At 38.3% G+C, this 18,934-nt stretch overlaps 1 protein-coding gene across 3 annotated transcripts in view; it reads left to right on the top strand.

Annotated features, from left to right (window-relative positions):
* Positions 1-38: 38 nt before the first annotated feature.
* The window catches only part of LOC130919997 (ankyrin-2-like), a 127,560-nt gene continuing 108,664 nt past the window's right edge, over positions 39-18,934 (top strand). For all 3 annotated transcript variants that reach the window (XM_057842703.1, XM_057842699.1, XM_057842702.1), the window contains exon 1: positions 39-431. In XM_057842703.1, the coding sequence (XP_057698686.1) occupies positions 306-431 (126 nt within the window). In that variant the 5' untranslated portion in view covers positions 39-305. The remainder of the gene's footprint in view (positions 432-18,934) is intronic.

The following is an 18,934-nucleotide window of genomic DNA, read 5'->3' as shown; positions in this document are numbered from 1 at the left end:
CCTGAATGCACCATTGATTCTGCAGCGTTTCGGGGAAGCGCGTCAGAGGCGCGTTCACGTCCATGCGCTCAGGCTACAGAAGCATCCCATGATCACAGGAAGCACTCAGTAGCCCTCTAAAACAACACTAGCGTTTATTTTCCCCTTATCACAGACTGCTCTCACAAAGCCATGGAGTGAACACCCAATAACCGTGTGGATTCCGAGGCCTGCGCACTCACATCACGTCTTGGACCGGCGAAAGGAACCCCCCACCCCCATTCCTCGACTTTTGACCGCGTCGCTTGTAGCTGCAGCCAGACAAAATGTCCAGTAGCCCCGAAGATGCTCTCTCTAGGGGCGGTGGCTCCGACCTGAAACTCTCCTCTTCGAACAACACATCCCCGGAGGGTGGCCAACCGCCGTCGCTGCAACAGAGCCGAATACGTCAGGTGGGTGTCAACCGGTCCGTGGGACCACTGAGTGATGCTGGGGAGACAGCGGTGATAGGCGTTGCCGCGTCTGTCACATTCACGCTGGTCCTCACATCGCAACTCTGTTGTGTTTACCCTCTGGGTAGAAGCCCCTTTACAGTGAAAATAACCCCTGTGTTAATGATAGTGATTGTGCATCAGGATGAGTGTCAGATAAACTGAGCGAGTTGTCAACAACACTAGGCCTGTAGTGACGCTTCTATCCCCCATTAAGTGAAGAGGAGAGGCTTGGATCATGTATTTATGTCTTAACAAGAGTTAGATTTTATGATATATCAACATGGAGAACCTAGTGGAATCCGGTGCCTTTCTTTGGTAATGTAAGGCAGGAAATTGTGGATGTTTTTCACCCTCTTATGTTTCTCCCTGACACTAATGTGATTTCAGTAATGGACTGTAGTGCTAGGCACACTTTACTCCTCCATCATTGCTGGGTGGGGCATATGAGCTCACTTACTTGGATGCAATCAGGAGACTTTAATATAAAAAGCCTTAAAATATTAATTGCTATGATTTCATACAGGCTTCCTGGTATAGCATAAGTATTAGCATATACCTTGCTTGGTATAGCGAATAATACTTGGAACCACCTACATATGTGCAGTCTGCTTGTATTACCACCCACCATAGTGTTTGTTATTGTGGTGGTTCATTAGACTTTTGGTTCTTATTGTATTTGGCACTGTTTGCAGTCGTATCAGCTATACAGACTATACACAGAACTTTTTGGACATCAGGCATTGCTGGGCCAGGGTGACTATAGGTGCCCTAGGAGAAAGTGTAGTTAAAAGACCCCTCCAAACCCCGCATCCAAATGACTGTACATATATACAGTATATTTTTTAAATATTGTATTTTCAAAACTTAGAGGGTGTATACATTTTAAAACCAAAACACTATGGGAAAGCTATTATTTCTAAGTAAAAATGAATAGCAAAATATTGCACTTGTTGCATGTTGTTCATGTAGTAATACAAGCACATATTTTCTCAAACAGCCATAGAATTCTCAACACTGTTCACCTCTTGGGCTTCAAGACCACTTGATAGTGCCAGAGAGCAAATGAAACACTATGAAGCTTTGAAACAATTGGCTGCAAAGTTTCATTGCTTCAAGAAGCTTTGTTTGGTCAACACTGACAAGAGGGAAAAATAAGAAAGTGAACCATCACATTTAATATTTTGTGGTCACCCCTTTGGCAGCAATAACTTCAACCAGACGCTTCCTGTAGCTGCAGATCAGGACGAATCTTGGCCCATTCTTCTCTACAAAACTGCTGTAGTTCAGTTAGATTCTGGGATGTCTGGCATGAATCGCCGTCTTTAGGTAATGCCAAAGCATCTCAATGGGGTTCAAGTCTGGACTTTGACTTGGCCGCTCCAGAATGTACATTTTGTTCTTCTGAAACCATTCTGAAGTTGATTTACTTGTGTTTTGGATCATTGTTTGTGTCAGCCTCCATCCTATTTTTAGCTTCAACTGTCTGACAGAGGGCCTCAGGATTTCCTCCAAAATATCCTGATAAACCTTTGAATTCACTCTTCCATTAATGATTGCAAGTTGTCCAGGTCCTGAGGCAGCAAAACAGCCCCAAATCATGATGCTCCCTCCACCATGCTTCACGGTGGGGATGAGGTGTTGATGTTGGTAAGCTATTCCATTTTTCCTCCACACATGACGTTGTGTGTTACTCCCAAACAATTCAACTTTCGTTTCATCAGTCCACAAGATATTTTTGCCAAAATGTCTGTAGAGTGTCCAAGTGCCTTTTTGCGAACATTAAACAAGCAACAATGTTTTTTTTAGACAGCAGTGCCTTCCTCTGTGGATTACTCCCATGAACACCATTCTTGGCCATAGTATAACATATAGTTGATTTGTGCAGTATAACAGATATCTGACTTCTTTTTTACCTCTCTGAGTATTCTGCGCTGAACTCTTGGAGTCATCTTTGGTGGATGGCCACTCCTTGGGAGACAAGCAACAGTGCCAAACTCTCTCCATTTGTAGACAACTTCTCTGACTGTCGATTTATGAACATCCAGACTTTAGAGATGGTTTTGTATCCTTTATCAGCTTTATACAAATCAACAATCCTTGATCGAAGGTCTTCAGACAGCTCTTTTGACCGAGCCATGATGCACATTAGACGATGCTTTACATCAGGTCAATTCTTACCAGGTCTGTATTTTATAGTGGGCATGGCAGCTTTCAAACCACTCATCAGTGATTGGGCACACACCATACTTAAATTTTTTGGTAAAAATTGGTTTCAAATGCTCTTTAACTCTCCTTAGGCAGAGGGTTCACTTACTTATTTTCCCCTTTGTGTCATTGTTTGCATGCTATCCTCATTAAAATATGAAAATAAATAAATGTTTGTATGGTTTTAGTTAAAGCAGAAACTGTTTTTTCATCCGTGTGATTTGGACAAGGATCAGATCACATTTGATGGTGATTTTATGCAGAAATGTGAGAAATTTCAAAAGGTTCAGATACTTCTTCATACCACTGTATATGTCATTGTTTGTGAAGTGGGTCTGTTTACATATTGCAAGCATGAACTGTTCCTCCTTGCCTCATGAGTGCCACAAAATAGCTGGTGGATAATCCAATACAGTTCATAAATTACAAATATCTTGTATACGTAGCCTGTTAAAATGTATTTGTTATTTTTGAAAATATTCGGGAACTGTAGCATGAGACATTTTCGGGGTGGCTGCTCCCCCAGCCGCGGCGTGCGCCCAGCCCCACTTCGCACCCCAGCACGACTGACCCAGCCCTTAGAGCCAAACCTTGTCCAGCAGTTACGGATCTGACTTCCCGACTTCCCTTACCCGCCATGCTTGGAGGGCCCGCCCACACGCGTCGTCCGTTGCGGTACGCGCATTGAGGAGGACGCGGTTGCGGGCGCGGGTGTGTCGGGAGAGGATTCCCGTTCCCCGACGTGCTGCTGCCGCGACGTCCCCAGTGTTCAAGATTTTTTTTTCCCCAAAGCAATTTGGCACCCATCCACTAGATGGCGCCCAAGGCAACCGCCTAGTTCGCCTATGCCCTGACACCGGTATAATTAATTAATTGTACTGTTTGAAAGGCCTCAAAAAGTGCATGCTTTAAGTGTTTTAAAAATGCCTTATATATAACGACAGCCACCATCGCAGGAGAGTCAGTACTAATTTCTCTTATATTTTGTTATTTTTGTTTTTTTTGGTGTTAAAAGAGGTCAAGTTTGTGTTTAGGAAAAAAAAAACAACAACAAAAAAAACAATGAGTTTTGTTTTTGTTATGGAAGTGAACCTTTTCCGGTAGTTCAGTGTATGCCTTGGCTTTGGTGAGGCCAGGGTGGGACACGGTTGATAATCTATCCTTGACCGCAATTAGCTGGGATAGGTGTCATCTTCCCGGCAATCTTTGAACAAGGTACATTCTGGAAATGGTTGTGTGATGAACTCTACCCAACAGACCCAACCATCATGGGTGTTTGTGAAAACAACTGATCCTCCACTTTCAGGGCCCAAACAATAGATTTATAACATAGCACTTTTCAACATCTTTTTTTAGAAAGGCCTTGCTTTTTTCCTTCAAATGTGAACGTTTGACACAGAAGTGTCTGTCATGATCCAGAAATAAGATGCTTTTGCCTCTTACAGCTTGCATATACGACGCTCTAGTTAGATTGTAGCCATAATGAATGATTAGTGCAACTTTTTCCCCTTAAGCCTGGGATTTAGCATTAATTCAAATGTCAGTCTACATAGATTAGTATATTTACAATAATAGCAAATAGCACATCTGCCATCTCACAGTTAAAAGGATGTTTTCAAATCCCAGCCTCTTAATGTTTGCCTGTTCTTCTATGGATATGATACCCCAGTTTCCTTCCATGTTCCAAAAACATGCATGTTTTTTAAATCCATTTTACAAATACATTAAATAAGTATCAGGCAGTAGTCACACCCCCGGTTCTTGAGCCTAGCACGTGACCTACGGATTGTTGTTGTTACCTGTTTTAAACACCTGTTTTCTGAGTTCAGATTTAGTAAATGTGATGCTAGTTGCAAGGTGACTAGAATGCATGTCTCAGGTGACGGAGAGCATGAGAGTAAACACAGCAAAGTTTGTGAAAGGGCAGAGATTGTACAATGTAATGAATGCAATCATCACTCTTTGTAACAATAGCTGTCAGCAGTGTAAAGTAGAATGGCAATGTGGAATCGGTGTGATGCAGACCATGTGTTAAAGACAGATAGCTTCATCTTAGTGTGTGCATCTATATGTTGACTCCAGAACAGACAACATTGTCTTCCTGAGTTCATGCCTTTAACGACGTGATGTGCACCTGGAACTGAGAGGGGCATTTGCCAAGCTAATAGAATGTCATAGCGTAGAATAAATTGATTAAAAGGGCATTAGGGATTTAGTCTAATTCCTGATTGATTAATTCCTTTGTTAAGATTTGTCGTCATATATTGAACTCAGAAGTTAAATTCAACTATAGTTTAAGTAGGAAGTATTTATTTTCCTGATCATTAGTTCATTTTCATAAATTATTCCTGACAACCACCACGCCACATCATTTTTAGCATGAACCCACACATAGACGTTGGCCAAATTGTTTTTCCTATCTGATGTACACATGTACATATGCATAGTCTTTAACATACAGTAGCTATATTTACAAGAACAACAAAGTGATCAGCTCTCTGGAAATGGCCTGCAGCCATGGAACAGATGTGATTAAGACAACCTAATAGCTTTTGATATAAGATGATATACTGTAAATGGTTTCTAATATTTTCCAACTTTTTGAACCAAACTAAAGTAACAAAAAAAAAACTATATTTTGTGTTATTTTCATTTGTTATTTAGTGACGATTACTGTATTTTTCGGACTATAAGTCACACCTGATTATAAGTCGCACCAGCCACAAAAATGCCCAACGAAAAGGAAAAAAACATATATAAGTCGCACCGGAGCATAAGTCGCATTTTGGGGGGAAATTTACTTGCTAAAATCCAACACATAGAACAGATATGTCATCTTGAAAGGCAATTTAGAATAAAAATACAATAGAGAACAACATGCTGATTAAGTGTACAGTATAGGGCTGCTGCTATCGAATATTTTAGTAATCGCGTAATCAACTGAAAATTCTATCGATTAATCGAGTAATCGGATAAAACAAATATATTTTTAGGTGAAGGGCAATTATAAATATACGTGAGAAAACAAGACATTTCATCTAATCTTGAACCATTTTCAGTCAATCAATGTCTTTATTTTCGATATATATTGTTGAAAACAGCCAACAATTACATCTCAGATGTAACTAGAATAAAAAAAAGAAAGACATTCATTGCTTTCACTCAAAAAACCTTTAGATTTTATTTTATTTTTTTAAAAAAATACATATATATATCACTAAAAATGCTGTTACGCTTGATAACACACATCACTTAAAAGTTAGGATTTTTTCCCACGTGTTTCAATTGAATTTCTATTTGTGACAAGCCATTTTTAAGTCCTAGTTAAGTTTTAAGTTAGTCTAAACTGTAAGTCCTGATAGGATTTTGAGTTTTTGCAATGTTCAAAATAAATGTATGATACAGGCTGTATTGGAGCACATTAGGGACCAGTGCTACTTGGTGTTTTATCAAGCAATGACTACTGAGCTAAAATTGATAGTTAGCATTATTGAGTTTTTATTTTACACCCTCATCACTCCACATCGCTATGTTATGTTAAAGCCTGTATGTAAGACACGTTAGCCACACATTGACAGCGGTCATAATTAATAGAAACCTAGCCCTCCGCAGAGCTAATGTTACGTGAGCCAGTAACAGTAACGTTAATCTTATTTATTAGCGCTTAGCGCTCTTTATTAGCGCTCTACTGCTTTAAGATGGCGGCTGTTTACTAACGCTGCCCAGATGCGGCCGAGTCTGTCATTTCGCATCTAGTTCAACATACATGTGATCTCTGAGACTCATCAGACGCTACCTGCTACCAACGTAGCATTGTGCGGGCTAGTATTTAGCAACGTCGGCGTCGTTTGTAGCAGCTGTCAGCTGCAGTGTTTTTTTTTTTTTTGCTTCTTCCTCTACGCACGTGACATCAGTGCGTTGTCCCGCATTAAAAGTAGTCCGAGCAAAACGTGATGCTTAGAGCTGTAAAAATAAACGATTACTCGAGGTGAATAAAATTACTCGGATCAGTTTTTACACTCGAGTTACTCGAGTTGCTCGAGTATTCGTTTCAGCTCTAGTACAGTATGATAATGTTACATGATGCATGAACAACAAAATGCGAACGTGGCCGGTATGTTAATGTAACATAGCTATTAAGAGTTATTCAGATAACTGTAGCATAAAGAACATGCTAAAAAGTTTACCAAATCATCAGTGTCACTCCAAAACACCAAAATAACATGTGAAATGATAAAATGTGTTAATAATTTCACACATAAGTTGCTCCAGAGTATAAGTCGTACCCCCAGCCAAACTATAAAAAAAAAAGCTGTGACTTATAGTCTGAAAAATACGGTATTTAAAATATAATATGCGTATATTCAATCCACTTTCAGCACATTTACAGCATTGTGCTTTGCTGAAGAAATCCATCCAACTTTCCGTTAAACAAAATAATTTGAGGGTTTTGAATTACTTTGATTTTGTTGGCGATACATACTATATTTTAATCTTCTCTCAAAACCTCCCTGGTGTCTTCAGACGTTAAAATGTATACATAATATCGAAGATTTTGCCCGATTATTGTTCGGCGTGTCTTCCCTGCCTACCATCATGTTTGTAACTTCTCGCCACCCATACAGCTGGGCATGCTCTGAAAACATGTCAAGAAAGATCCTCCTATGGCAGTGTTTCTCAATTATTTTCTGTTACATTCCCCCCAGGAAGACGTAAACACCCCCCAACTCTCTGCCGCCACTGTAAATATACTGTAGTATCATATGTATATAAAATTCTTATAATTAAAGTACACCTCTGCATAACATTGTGTTCTTTTCAATATTAAATAAAAACGTAATATAGATCAACCTACAATAAAGTGTGGAAAAAAAACAAAAAACATATCCATTCTGTAAAAATACACTCAAGATACATTTTATGACTGTTTGGTATAAAAATACAATTTTACAAAATCAATAAATAACAATAAATTCAAATTGACTAGCAACATTAACTCATGAGGACAATATATCAAACAATTAGACCGAAAAAACAAAAATTCATAGAAAAAATATGCCGTGGCATTGGACAGAAGAACAGTTTTTATTTTTGCTGCAGGCAATATCAGCTCCTTTGCTATGGTGTGGGGTTATTTTGCACTGAGCAACTTGGTATGCCACCGTATATGATGCTGACAGTGCTCGCTGGTTTACTGATGTAACACTGACAAAGCGGGAGGACTGTTGGCAATATTTGGCACTCGCTGAAATAAATAATTCCTGCTGTCTGCTGCGAACATTTTCAGACAAAGTAAACAGTCTGGTCTTTCCTCGTCTCCCTCTGTACTAATAGTAAAAGCCAAAAGGTAAATACTACATACACTTCGACATATTTCTTTGACTGAACTTTTCGTATCTCCAGTGCTTTTTGCTGTGTGCTCTTGTTTGGTTCAATAATACTGCACACACGCTGAAAATGAGAGTGGCACTGCCACCCACTGAGTGGATGTGCAATTAGACTTTATTCTAGTAAGACAAAAAAAGTATGTTCCCCAAGGTCACATGCACCACCCCCAGCCTCTCTCTCTGCCCCCCTGGGGGGGCCCGCCCCACTATTTGAGAAGGTCCTATGACGAGGCAGTTGTGCCCTCTTGTGGGTGTCTGTCTGAAAAAAAACCCAACTATTTGCTCCCAGGTACAAGTCCAGGTACAAGTCACAGGACCAGCCAAGCCATGAAAAAGGTGTTCTTTATCGTCTGGAAAATACTGATCAGTCCTTGAGAGATAAGGTTATGTGTCAGGAACAGAAACAATGGAGATAGCCATATTCCATAGAGGTTAATTATTTATGGCCTTCGAATTGTTTTTCCTGCTAGAGGTATACAGAATGACAGAGGCGTGGCTTGTGATCAATAGAAGTCTCAGAGGCTTGGAGGTCTCTTCTACAGTTTGTATTTTTGAAACCTCCCATCAGATACCCTGAGCAACATTATCTTAATTTTTAGTCAGTCTAAAATGGATATCTTATCAGAATTTAATTATAAAATAAGATGAAATGTTCATCTTTTTTTTTCTAACTGTTCTTATGTCTAACTAATTGCCAGCCATCATGAACCCCTCTTCCCCAGTGTTTGCGTGAAGGCTTAGGATTCCGGGTATACTAGCTGTGTGCTGCTGCAGTGAGTAGTAGGTCACATGGTTCTCCATTCCTGTTACATTCAACTCAGAGGTGAAATCACTTCATGCCTCAATACATTTAGCAAAAGCTGATGCCAGATGAGATTAGCATGCAGATGGGACTATAGTCACTCTCTTGGATAGTTTTGTACACAAGCAGTAGGTGAGAATGATAAACAAAAAACAAAGGAAATTTTATGTTGATATACATTGTACTAATACAGTATTTCATTATTGTGCTGACGGTGTGTGTGTTTGTGTATTTATCGGCTCAAAATATATAACATCTTTTAGAATTAGTGCTTTAATGGAATGGAAGTAGACATGCCGATTACCGGTTTCAAAACCGCAGAAATTTTCCGTCATACCATCCCTAAGGTATTAGATATTTTGTGCATGGAATGCACAAATGCATGGAAAATCCCTCTCTTGCAGCTGTAAGGCTCAACCCTCCCCCACCGGTTGTTGCTCAGTGTCAGTATGTTAGCTGTGCAACACAATGGCTGGACTTTTTACTCCATCGAAGAAAATGAAATAGCTGTTATGGGAATACTTAGACGGCCGTGGCTTAGAGGAGGAGGGCCAACTGTCATGTAAAACATGTTTGCGGAGGGTGGCTGCCGAGGAGGCAATACCTCCAATATGATTTCGTATTTATACAAAATTAAAGGTTAGTAAACACTGTCATGAACGTTTCCCACCAGCTACGAGAGTTAACTTCAGTGTGTTTAGTGTGTCTCGCGGTTGTAAAACGTGTTTTTGTTTCTGGCTGGCAACTGTCTGTCTTGAGAAAGAGAGTGTGTGCATAATGCGAACACGGTATGAGCAGTGTTGTTAATCTTACTTTATAAAAATAATTAATTACAGTTACAAATTACTTCTCCCCAAAAGTAATTGCGTTAGTAACTGAGTTACCTGAATGTAAGAGTAATTCGTTACTTGGCAAAGTAACTGGTGATCATTTTCATGTTTTTTCTTCTCAAAAAAAAAAAAAAAAAAAAAAAAAAAACAAGTCGCACAATGTGAAGTTTAAAGGGTTTTTGGGACAATTGGCCCTATCCCAATTCTTTATCCTAGACTTAACTAGACACAGGGGTATTGCGGATATTGCGATAACTAGATAGTAACCTTGTTAAAATTGCTCCCGTTATTGCATTAGTTCCCTTCTGTCTACTTTCGACATGTGTAAGTTTTAAAACTGTTTCATAATTTAAAGATAGATTTTGCTGATTTAGGAGCATTTTAGATAAAATCACTTAGGTTCGCTCGGAGGTTTCTCTACAACAGAGCCTTTCTGAGAGGTCTACTGCTTCAAGATGGCGGCTGTTTAATAACGCATCGAGTTCTTTATACATGATGCTACTGCCGCTCATCATTTGCATCTAGTTCTATATTATGTGATATCTACCGTAGCATCATGTGGGCGTAGTTTGTAGGCTATCGGCTAAAGTCAGGTATTATTGGAGCCACCTAGCATCGCGTTTGCAACATCGATCATTGGTTAGTTGTTGATAAATTGGTTATTCGTAGCTGCGTTAATTGTTATTAGCGAGTGTCTAATGTTCGAATTACTGACTAGTCTACATAAACAACATTCTCTCTGCTTTAAACTGTTTAATTGTGCAACTCCCACTTTTGCTGCATCCTGTTTTAATTCTGCTTCATAACGATTCCTCCCTCGTCTGTAGGGCCTTTTGTCATTTAAAAAGGTTTGCAATCAGCCATCATGGATACCTGAAGCTGAGGGACTCACTTTGCACTTCAAAGAGAAATGAATAGTCAGAACGTAAATATAATGACTAGTAATCAATAGAGACCGTGTTGATATCATGTAATAACCTATAAATGAAGTAAAATCTTTTGAAAGTGAGGCATCGATTTATTGATTAAAAAAATCTTTACATTGCCCATTTCAGCATCCAGTATACGTTCTTGTAGACTGCTCTAAACTACGTCACTGTAAGAAAAATGCACTTTTAGGTCGGTGGCTCCACATAGCAAAAGCAATCAGTTAATGCAGGGCTCTGCCTGGAAGGCGGCTGCTCGTCTCCCTGTGCACCTAGTTGTCTTGTTTACGCAATGGCAGAAACAATGAAGGACATCATGTTACTGATAATGTCATCGATCACTTGTTTCAGAAAGTGTGTCTGCACTTGTCTGAGCTTGACATGGCAGTGACTGGGTGTGGCCTTTTTGTCTAAATACCCCCTCTAGCTTATTTTCTCCAGGGACCTCCATAAAGGTTTCAAGGCCCATGCTTCCCCCAAGCCTTGTCTCCCTGTCGTTACTCACCACTTGTTTGGGCGTGGTCCCATACGGGTTCATCGTGTCCCATGTGGTAATAGATTTGATTCAGTCATTTGGTTTGGTAGGAGTCTGCTTGCACTCGATGTGCTTTACAGCCTTGACCTTTTAAATCTTCGAGAAGCCTGAAAATGACATTTAAATCACATCTATGAACTTCTGCATCCATTACTTTTTGTATTCGAGAGTGGCAGCTTATATTTTAATCATTACTGATATTTACACAAATTCATATCATAAAATGGCTTTGTTGTCAATGGTTGAGTATCATTGATCACTGAGTCACAAATTAGTTGGCATTACAGTGAAAATCCTGGTGGGTAAATGGCCTGTGTTGAGTTAAACAATTCACCAATTAAAGCTTTGCTTATTATCTTATCTTATTTAGCAGCATTTTGTATTCTGTCCACTATCAGTCTAGCTATCTAATGTAATATTGCAAGTCAATCCCAAACATTTTTACTGCAAAGGCCTGACAGACATAAACGGTCTTGTATAGTAAATGGAAGTTTTATAATGCCTTATTGATGGTGTTCCTTATTTTGGAATATTGAGTTTTTTACAATTCAAGCATTAATTACAATATATTTATTGATCAGTGATTTAAAATGAATCAATTATAAAAAAAATTGCATAATCTACTGGATCGACAAATCACACCTTTTTGTTGCATATTATAAACCACTTTGCATAAAACCATATTTTTTCAGTTTTGATATGCACATAAACAGGCACACACAAGCTCTCACACATACAATAATACTGGAACAGTCTTGTTAAAGTGTATCTTATTCTGTAATCAGGCATCAGCCATGTGATGCAGGGTTCAGCTGAAGCTCACAATCAATATCCTGAAGGGAGAGAAAAAGCTGTGTGTGTGTATGAATTCATCCTGGGCACTCCCATGTCTCCAGTATGGATTGTTTAAAATATTATTTTTATATTATAGGACTTTACGTTTCTATTAGGAATCTTTTTTTTTTTTTTTTATGAATGAGCGGTAAAAAACCAACCAAACAAACAAAAAACTAAATGCAGAGATCCCTCGCTACTTCGTGCTTCAAACTTCACGCCCTCAGTCCATCGCAGATTTTTTTCAATTAAAAAAGAATTAATAATTACATTATTTAATAATGTTAAGATATGTGCATGTATACATCTATAATCATTGCTTTCTTTTATATACTAGTATATGTATATCTTATTAATATCATAATTATTACATTTTTATTGCTTAAAAACCTTTAAAAATAAATATTCATGTTCATGTAAGGTTTTTTTTTTTTTTTTTTTTTTTAATTATTATTATACTTTGGGGGGAAAACACGTCTTGTATGCATCTTTTTCCAATGCTTAAATCATATAAGCTCTGTTTCTACTTTGCGGATTTTTGATTTTCGCATTTGTGGTTAAAAAATGATAGCGTTACTTTCCCGATTTTGATGAAGTTAAGACGTTGTGTTAACCATAGAACAGAATACAATGTTTTGCAAATCATGTTCAGCCTATATATAATTAAATACATGACAAAGACAAGATATATAATGTCCAAACTGATAAACTGTAATCATTAACTGAGAATTTTATGGCAGCAACATTTTCCAAAAAAGCCGGGACAAAACTAGAAAATTGGTCTTAAAAGTCCTTCAAAAGTGCTTGAATTTGAACATGAAAAAGGTGTATGAACCCTGTAACAACATTCAATAAGCATTTGTGAATTGAGGACTCTCATTTTTTAAACTTGTAGAATTATTTCCCATTCTTGCTTGATGTCTATACCGAGTCCCGATTCGATATCGAGAAAAAAAAGTATTTTTCGCCATATTGCCCTATAAAGGGTGTTCCAAAAATGTGTACATGACATGTTCACACCTGAACTGTATTTTCATATTTCCAGTTGCATTTCAGAATGAATTTCCTTCCTTCAAAGTTTAGTCTGGCGGACATCATTGATTCAATAAGTTTAATCTACAAAAAAAAAAAAAATCCTTTGACAATTTGCTTATCAACTGCTAAAGAGTGTATGCATTTTTGGGGCACCTTGCATGTATATACAACATAGCCCTACAAAGAATTCTATCCTTACCACTATGAGAAATGCCCACTTGCACACATTGCAAGTCGCTGTTGTTGTTGCTCCCCGTTCGATGGTAAAATATTTCCACACAGCAGATATTACCACTCTAGCAGCTACCCATTAAGTTCCTGCGTTAGCTTCGAGAATGTTCTCCTATTAGGGCTGTTTATGGTCCTTCCTCTTCTGCTTTTTCAGGGAGTGTTGCGGAGTATAAAACATATTTGACAATGCTATTGTATTTCTGGATTATTTTGTTACTTTTTACCCCTTATTATTATTTTTTTTATTTAAAAACCCGATCCTTTTCACCTGATTCCGATCCTCTAACAAATGGCCTGATCGACCCAATTTCCGATTACGTGATCGGATCGTGGCTATTCCTGTATTTTATGCTTCATAATGCGCAACATATTTTCAGTAGGAGACAGGTTTGGACTGCAGGGCTGGCTCTTTTACTATTCAAACTCATTTCTTAACTTCAGTGGAATTGGGGTTTTATAAGGGAAATGGTATCATTGACTTTTTCATGTTCTGAGTGTTTGATCGGAGCTCCAGCCAAGTTAGAGGTAAACATACAAACATTTAGCCACTTCCTTCCCTCTATGCGTCATGACCGGTGGAAGCTCATCAGGTGGTGTGACCTTAACAAAAACAAAAATGGGATACATAGTTTGAAGTTAACCCTCGCTGTAAATTTCTCATCACTTTACCATTCTAACATTTTGCTTAGGTTTAATACAATGCTACAAATTGGTGAAAAAATTGGTTTTCTTTATATTCTGTGGATGCCCAATGTCTTAGTTTTTTTTTTTTTTTCCAATTCACAGATCAATTTGTAATTACGCTTGAGTTGTGTTTACGTTGAAACTTTACATTTAATCACACACAATTTTTACAGTCTTAAACCAACCCAGCACATTTTTTGAGTGATGGCAATAGACTAGCTGGAAAACATGCGAAGTCCATACATGAAAGGCTGGAGCTTTATATTACTAACCCTCGAAGTCAGTAGGAGGGGTGTTCACCATTCAGACGAATACTATTGAATATAATTTCCATATACATTAAATTACGTTATTTTCTAGTTTCTTGAAAAAGTTTTGTCATTGTCTTCCCCAACAAAAGCTGACCAGGAAAGCATGGACTTTCAGATCATATTTGAAATGTAATCACCTTGCCATCTTGCAAAGTTAACAGGGTTTACTTAACGCCTCATTTAAGACAAAACCCATGTAAGCACTAATGAAAACTAGCATTTCCAGTGTCCAGTGTTTCCAACAGCGGAGTGTGATGAAGGTTGTCGTCATACATAATGCATGGCATTCTCAAGTCTAAAAAAGCGGTCTCGAATGAAGACCTTCTTTCCATTAAATCACGGTTGCATTATATGCCTGGCAGATCGCTATGAGTCAGTGCAGCGCCACCATTAGCAGGGGGAAATGTTATAAACAACAGTAATGATAACATCAGGAATAGTCATAATAAATGCGTCAAAGGTCTAAGTTTCTGCTTGGGCTGTTTTTAAGGTATGGATCTTCATTATAAAGCACAACACTGCATGTTTTCTCCTCACTGTGCAGGCTGCAGGCCTATTCTAGTTCAGGTCAGAATGAGCTAAAAATAAACTTGCAAGATGCTTAAAGGCAATTGAAGTTAGATTGTTGCTCAGAGATATAGCGCTCCCTGTAATTTTGAACGTGTGAATGTTGTTGTGAATCTCACTCTGCTTTGTAGGATTTCCATTGTTGCAATAGTGCTGAATCGCCACAAAACATGATACTGGGAATTACATATGCAGCACAATATGGCAGCACAGGGACTGTGACAGTAAAACCTGGACTGTCACTGTAAATTATAGTTTTCTACTCTCCCCTGTATACGTAATCATCATCCATTCATCAGTACACCCATTGGTCCTTCTTTTCCTTAAATTTTACGCTGTAGAAATATAGCGCACAATCTGACCATTTTTATACTATAGCTCTATTGGTGTTATTCATAATATGAGCCCTTATGCCTTTCTATTGAAAAGATAGAAAGTTGGCATCTGGCCGAAATATTATTCATCTGTACAGTAGTTGGTCAATGGCATATTGTTTTCCCACAAATGAGTCAGTCACCACACGAGTATGTTATTATTTCAAATAGTTAAACAATGCAAGTGTTGAAATTCATCATTGTAAATTTTAAAAAAAATTACATTGGATCTCATCACATTGTACAGGTATACCCAGCTAATACACTTGGTTTCTTACAGTATGTATCCTCCTCCAATATGGGTCAGTAACCAATGGTTCGCAAGCCATATTTGGCTCTTCTATTCCTCTGCTGTGGCACCCTTTGGCTATTGATTGCCATTGAATTATATCACATTCAAATGGTGTAGTATGGCCATTGGCCCATCCCTATTAAATGAAGATTAAGCCTGAAGTTCTGCTGACCCTGGAACAACAATGCCGGGTTACGAGCGATCCAGTTACGAAGTAACTCCGAAATCAATATTTGATGAAAAAAATCCTTAAGTATTCTCATGCTTGCCTTCCCTAAATACTGTATAAATAATTTCTGGACAATATGCAGAGACTCCAAAATGGAGGGGAATGTAGATATGAAGACGCATCCACCAGTGTGCTGTATAAGTCTATTTTACCAAGATGCCAACATGGTGGCCATGTTAGAGAGGTTGATGAGCTACCCATCGAGGGCTTGTTTTGACGTTGAAAAGTAAGCCGGAACTCTGTTCTAAATCAATTTACATAAGGTTTACTTTTTGTAAATCCCAAAGTATGTGCTAAAAGTGTGATCAACATGTCTTGTTCTCTGCTGCAGTTCATCAATTTCATAAAGAAATTACTGTATAATGTAATTGTTTCTTTCCACGCTAAACAATGTGAGACTACACATTAGCTTCAAAGCAAAAAAAAAAAAAGAAGTCATATTCTGTTTTATTCAAATTTTATTTTTCTTTTGTGTTTCTCTTGTTTTCTCCTGTGAGAAAGAGGTGTAAATGGTTCTGAGTGAAAAAGGTTCTTGACCCCTTTCTTAATGTAAATGCCATTATCTATAGCAATGGGAAGGGATGAATTATAGACATTAAACAACAATTCTGGCTCACAAAAAAATGTGTTAAGAACATAACATGCGCCAATGAATTGATAATACTCTTTCTTATGCACCCTTTTCTTCCAGTTCCTATTTGAAAGAATTTTTGACTACGTGTCTCTCAACCTCCACCCTGTTCCCAAAACACACATCTACTGTTACTGCACTATTTTGAGATCTGCTTATATGTCAATCGATCTGTTTATTGATTTTTTTTTTTCAGCGTAATGTGGGTCTGAGACAGGCATTACAGTAACCATAGCTACAATTGATTGAACTTTAAACAGATCAAATATTATAGTAATTGTTTTTTTGTTTTTTTAAAACATTCCAAAACTGTATGTGATGTATTCAAATAGTCTAGATCAGGGGTAGCCAACGTCGGTCATCGAGGGCCCCTATCCAGCTTGTTTTCCATGTCTCCCTCCTCCAGCACACCTGACTCAAATAATAGGGATCATTATCAGGCTCCTGCAGAGCTTACTGATGAGCTGATCTTTTGATTCAGGTGTTTTAAAGGAGGGAGACATGGGAAACAAGCTGGATAGGGGCCCTCGAGGACCGGAGTTGGCTACCCCCGGTCTAGCTAAAAAGGCATGGAGGCACCATGGACAAAATATAAACAGGGAAAAAATAAAACAAATGTGAAATTGATATTGATTAGTGTACATAAATACTGTAAAAGAGAGAAAACAATTATAATAGGATTTTCTTCTAATCCGAAGTAAATTTGAATAATTCAGCTGAGAATTTTCTAGTGCTTCACACGTACACTAATTTATAGTACAGTAAATATAATGTACACTGTAGGATAGAGTATAATTTGCTTTGATGTAGTTTTACCAGCAGGAGGCGCTAATGGAGCAGCGCTCATCCACAGAAGTAAATTCATTCATATGTTTCTGCCTAGTGCAGGTGAAGCGCACAGTAAGAGCAGATGATAGTCAGTAATGGATTTGTGATTGAGTGTATTGGTGCCAGTCATGAGTCCTAATTTATTGTGATGTCAATTGAACTTTGTGACAGTAACAGGATCATTTGGCAAAGATGTGACTAACACTTGTACACTCGCTCACACACACAACCTGTCAAATCATGTCCCGTCAGTAGTGTGGATGGTGGCTGCAATGCAGCTGAGATGCAGATCGGCCCACTTCTCCATTATGCGAGGGGAGGGGTGTAGCCAGCATTGCAAATGTCAGCAAGCCACCTTCGCTTGTCCACTGTTGGCACACATCCCTGCAACCTGAGTGGTATGCGCCATTATCTCTCCTGGCTCATAGAATGATAGTGTGAACCCAAGTCCTGCTACCCCTCCCCTCTTCCTCTATCTCTGTGATGCATTCCTACAGCATCATAAAGAGAAGGAAATGATCCTGTATCCCTCGAGTTATTGATTTCACCTTAGCAACAAGCAAAGATGGCAAGCAATAAAAATAAGTAACAAAGAAATACCTGTGCTTTCTTTGATGGGGGCATTACTATAGCTTCTGCTTCTCTTGCATTGAGCAGCCATTTAGAGTGATTTATTTTACAGAAGCCTTCAAAGTTGCTGATTCAGCACACTCAAGTGCCTGCAATTCACAACAAAGATGAAGGCTGGAAGAAGTCACGTAATTCCAAAGATAGATTTTCTGTCACCTTTGCATTCAAGGGTCAGCCAGAGGGTAACCTCTTTGATATCACTCATAGGAAGCGTCACATTGAGAAAATTGTACACCATCTTTCCCATCATCCTGCTCGGGGTAACTAGGAAACTTCTTTTTCAGCTGACTCACTAAACTGGTGCCCTGTAAACAGGGTTGACACATACAGTACATCCATCATTCACACTGACTTCGAATGTAGACAATTTAGAGTCTTAAATTAACCTAATAGAATTTAGGGGGAATGTAGGTGGAAGCCTTAGTTCCTAGAGAAAACACAAGGGTTAGGGTTAGGTCAGGGTTTAGGGTTAGGGTTAGGGTTTAGGTTTTTTCATATACAATGTTCATATAAAATGTTCAAGTGCACTGGCACAAGTCATGGACGGCGAAAGAAATTTTTATATACTTATATCTTAATATATGATGAGTTTCCCACTATTCTAGGGAGAGAAAGAAGAAAAAGGACGCCATCTTTTGATCACCCCAAGGCATCACGGGTCGAGGCCAAACCATTATATATACTATCAATATGTATATACCTTACAATAAATATATAATATCATATAATATACCAACAATCCATTAATATTAAAATTTGAAAATTTAGTTTCCAACAACTGACTTGGATATTTTTGTTATTAGAATAATATTTTATAAAATTTTAGACCCCAATAATTAAGGTTAGAACATTAGATACTATTTTAAATAACCCTATTAATTAAGGTTAGGGTTTGGGAGCCCTTATATAAATACAGTGGGGGAAATAAGTATTTAGTCAACCACTAATTGTGCAAGTTCTCCCACTTAAAAATATTAGCGAGGCCTGTAATTGTCAACATGGGTAAACCTCAACCATGAAAGACAGAATGTGGTGAAGAAAAAAAAAACAGAAAACCACATTGTTTGTTTTTTTAAAGAATTTATTTGCAAATCATGGTGGAAAATAAGTATTTGGTCAATACCAAAAGT

The sequence above is a fragment of the Corythoichthys intestinalis genome, chromosome 8 (genome assembly GCF_030265065.1).
Source record: "Corythoichthys intestinalis isolate RoL2023-P3 chromosome 8, ASM3026506v1, whole genome shotgun sequence".
NCBI classification, from domain to species: domain Eukaryota; kingdom Metazoa; phylum Chordata; class Actinopteri; order Syngnathiformes; family Syngnathidae; genus Corythoichthys; species Corythoichthys intestinalis.
This window is presented reverse-complemented; position numbering and strand designations above follow the sequence as displayed.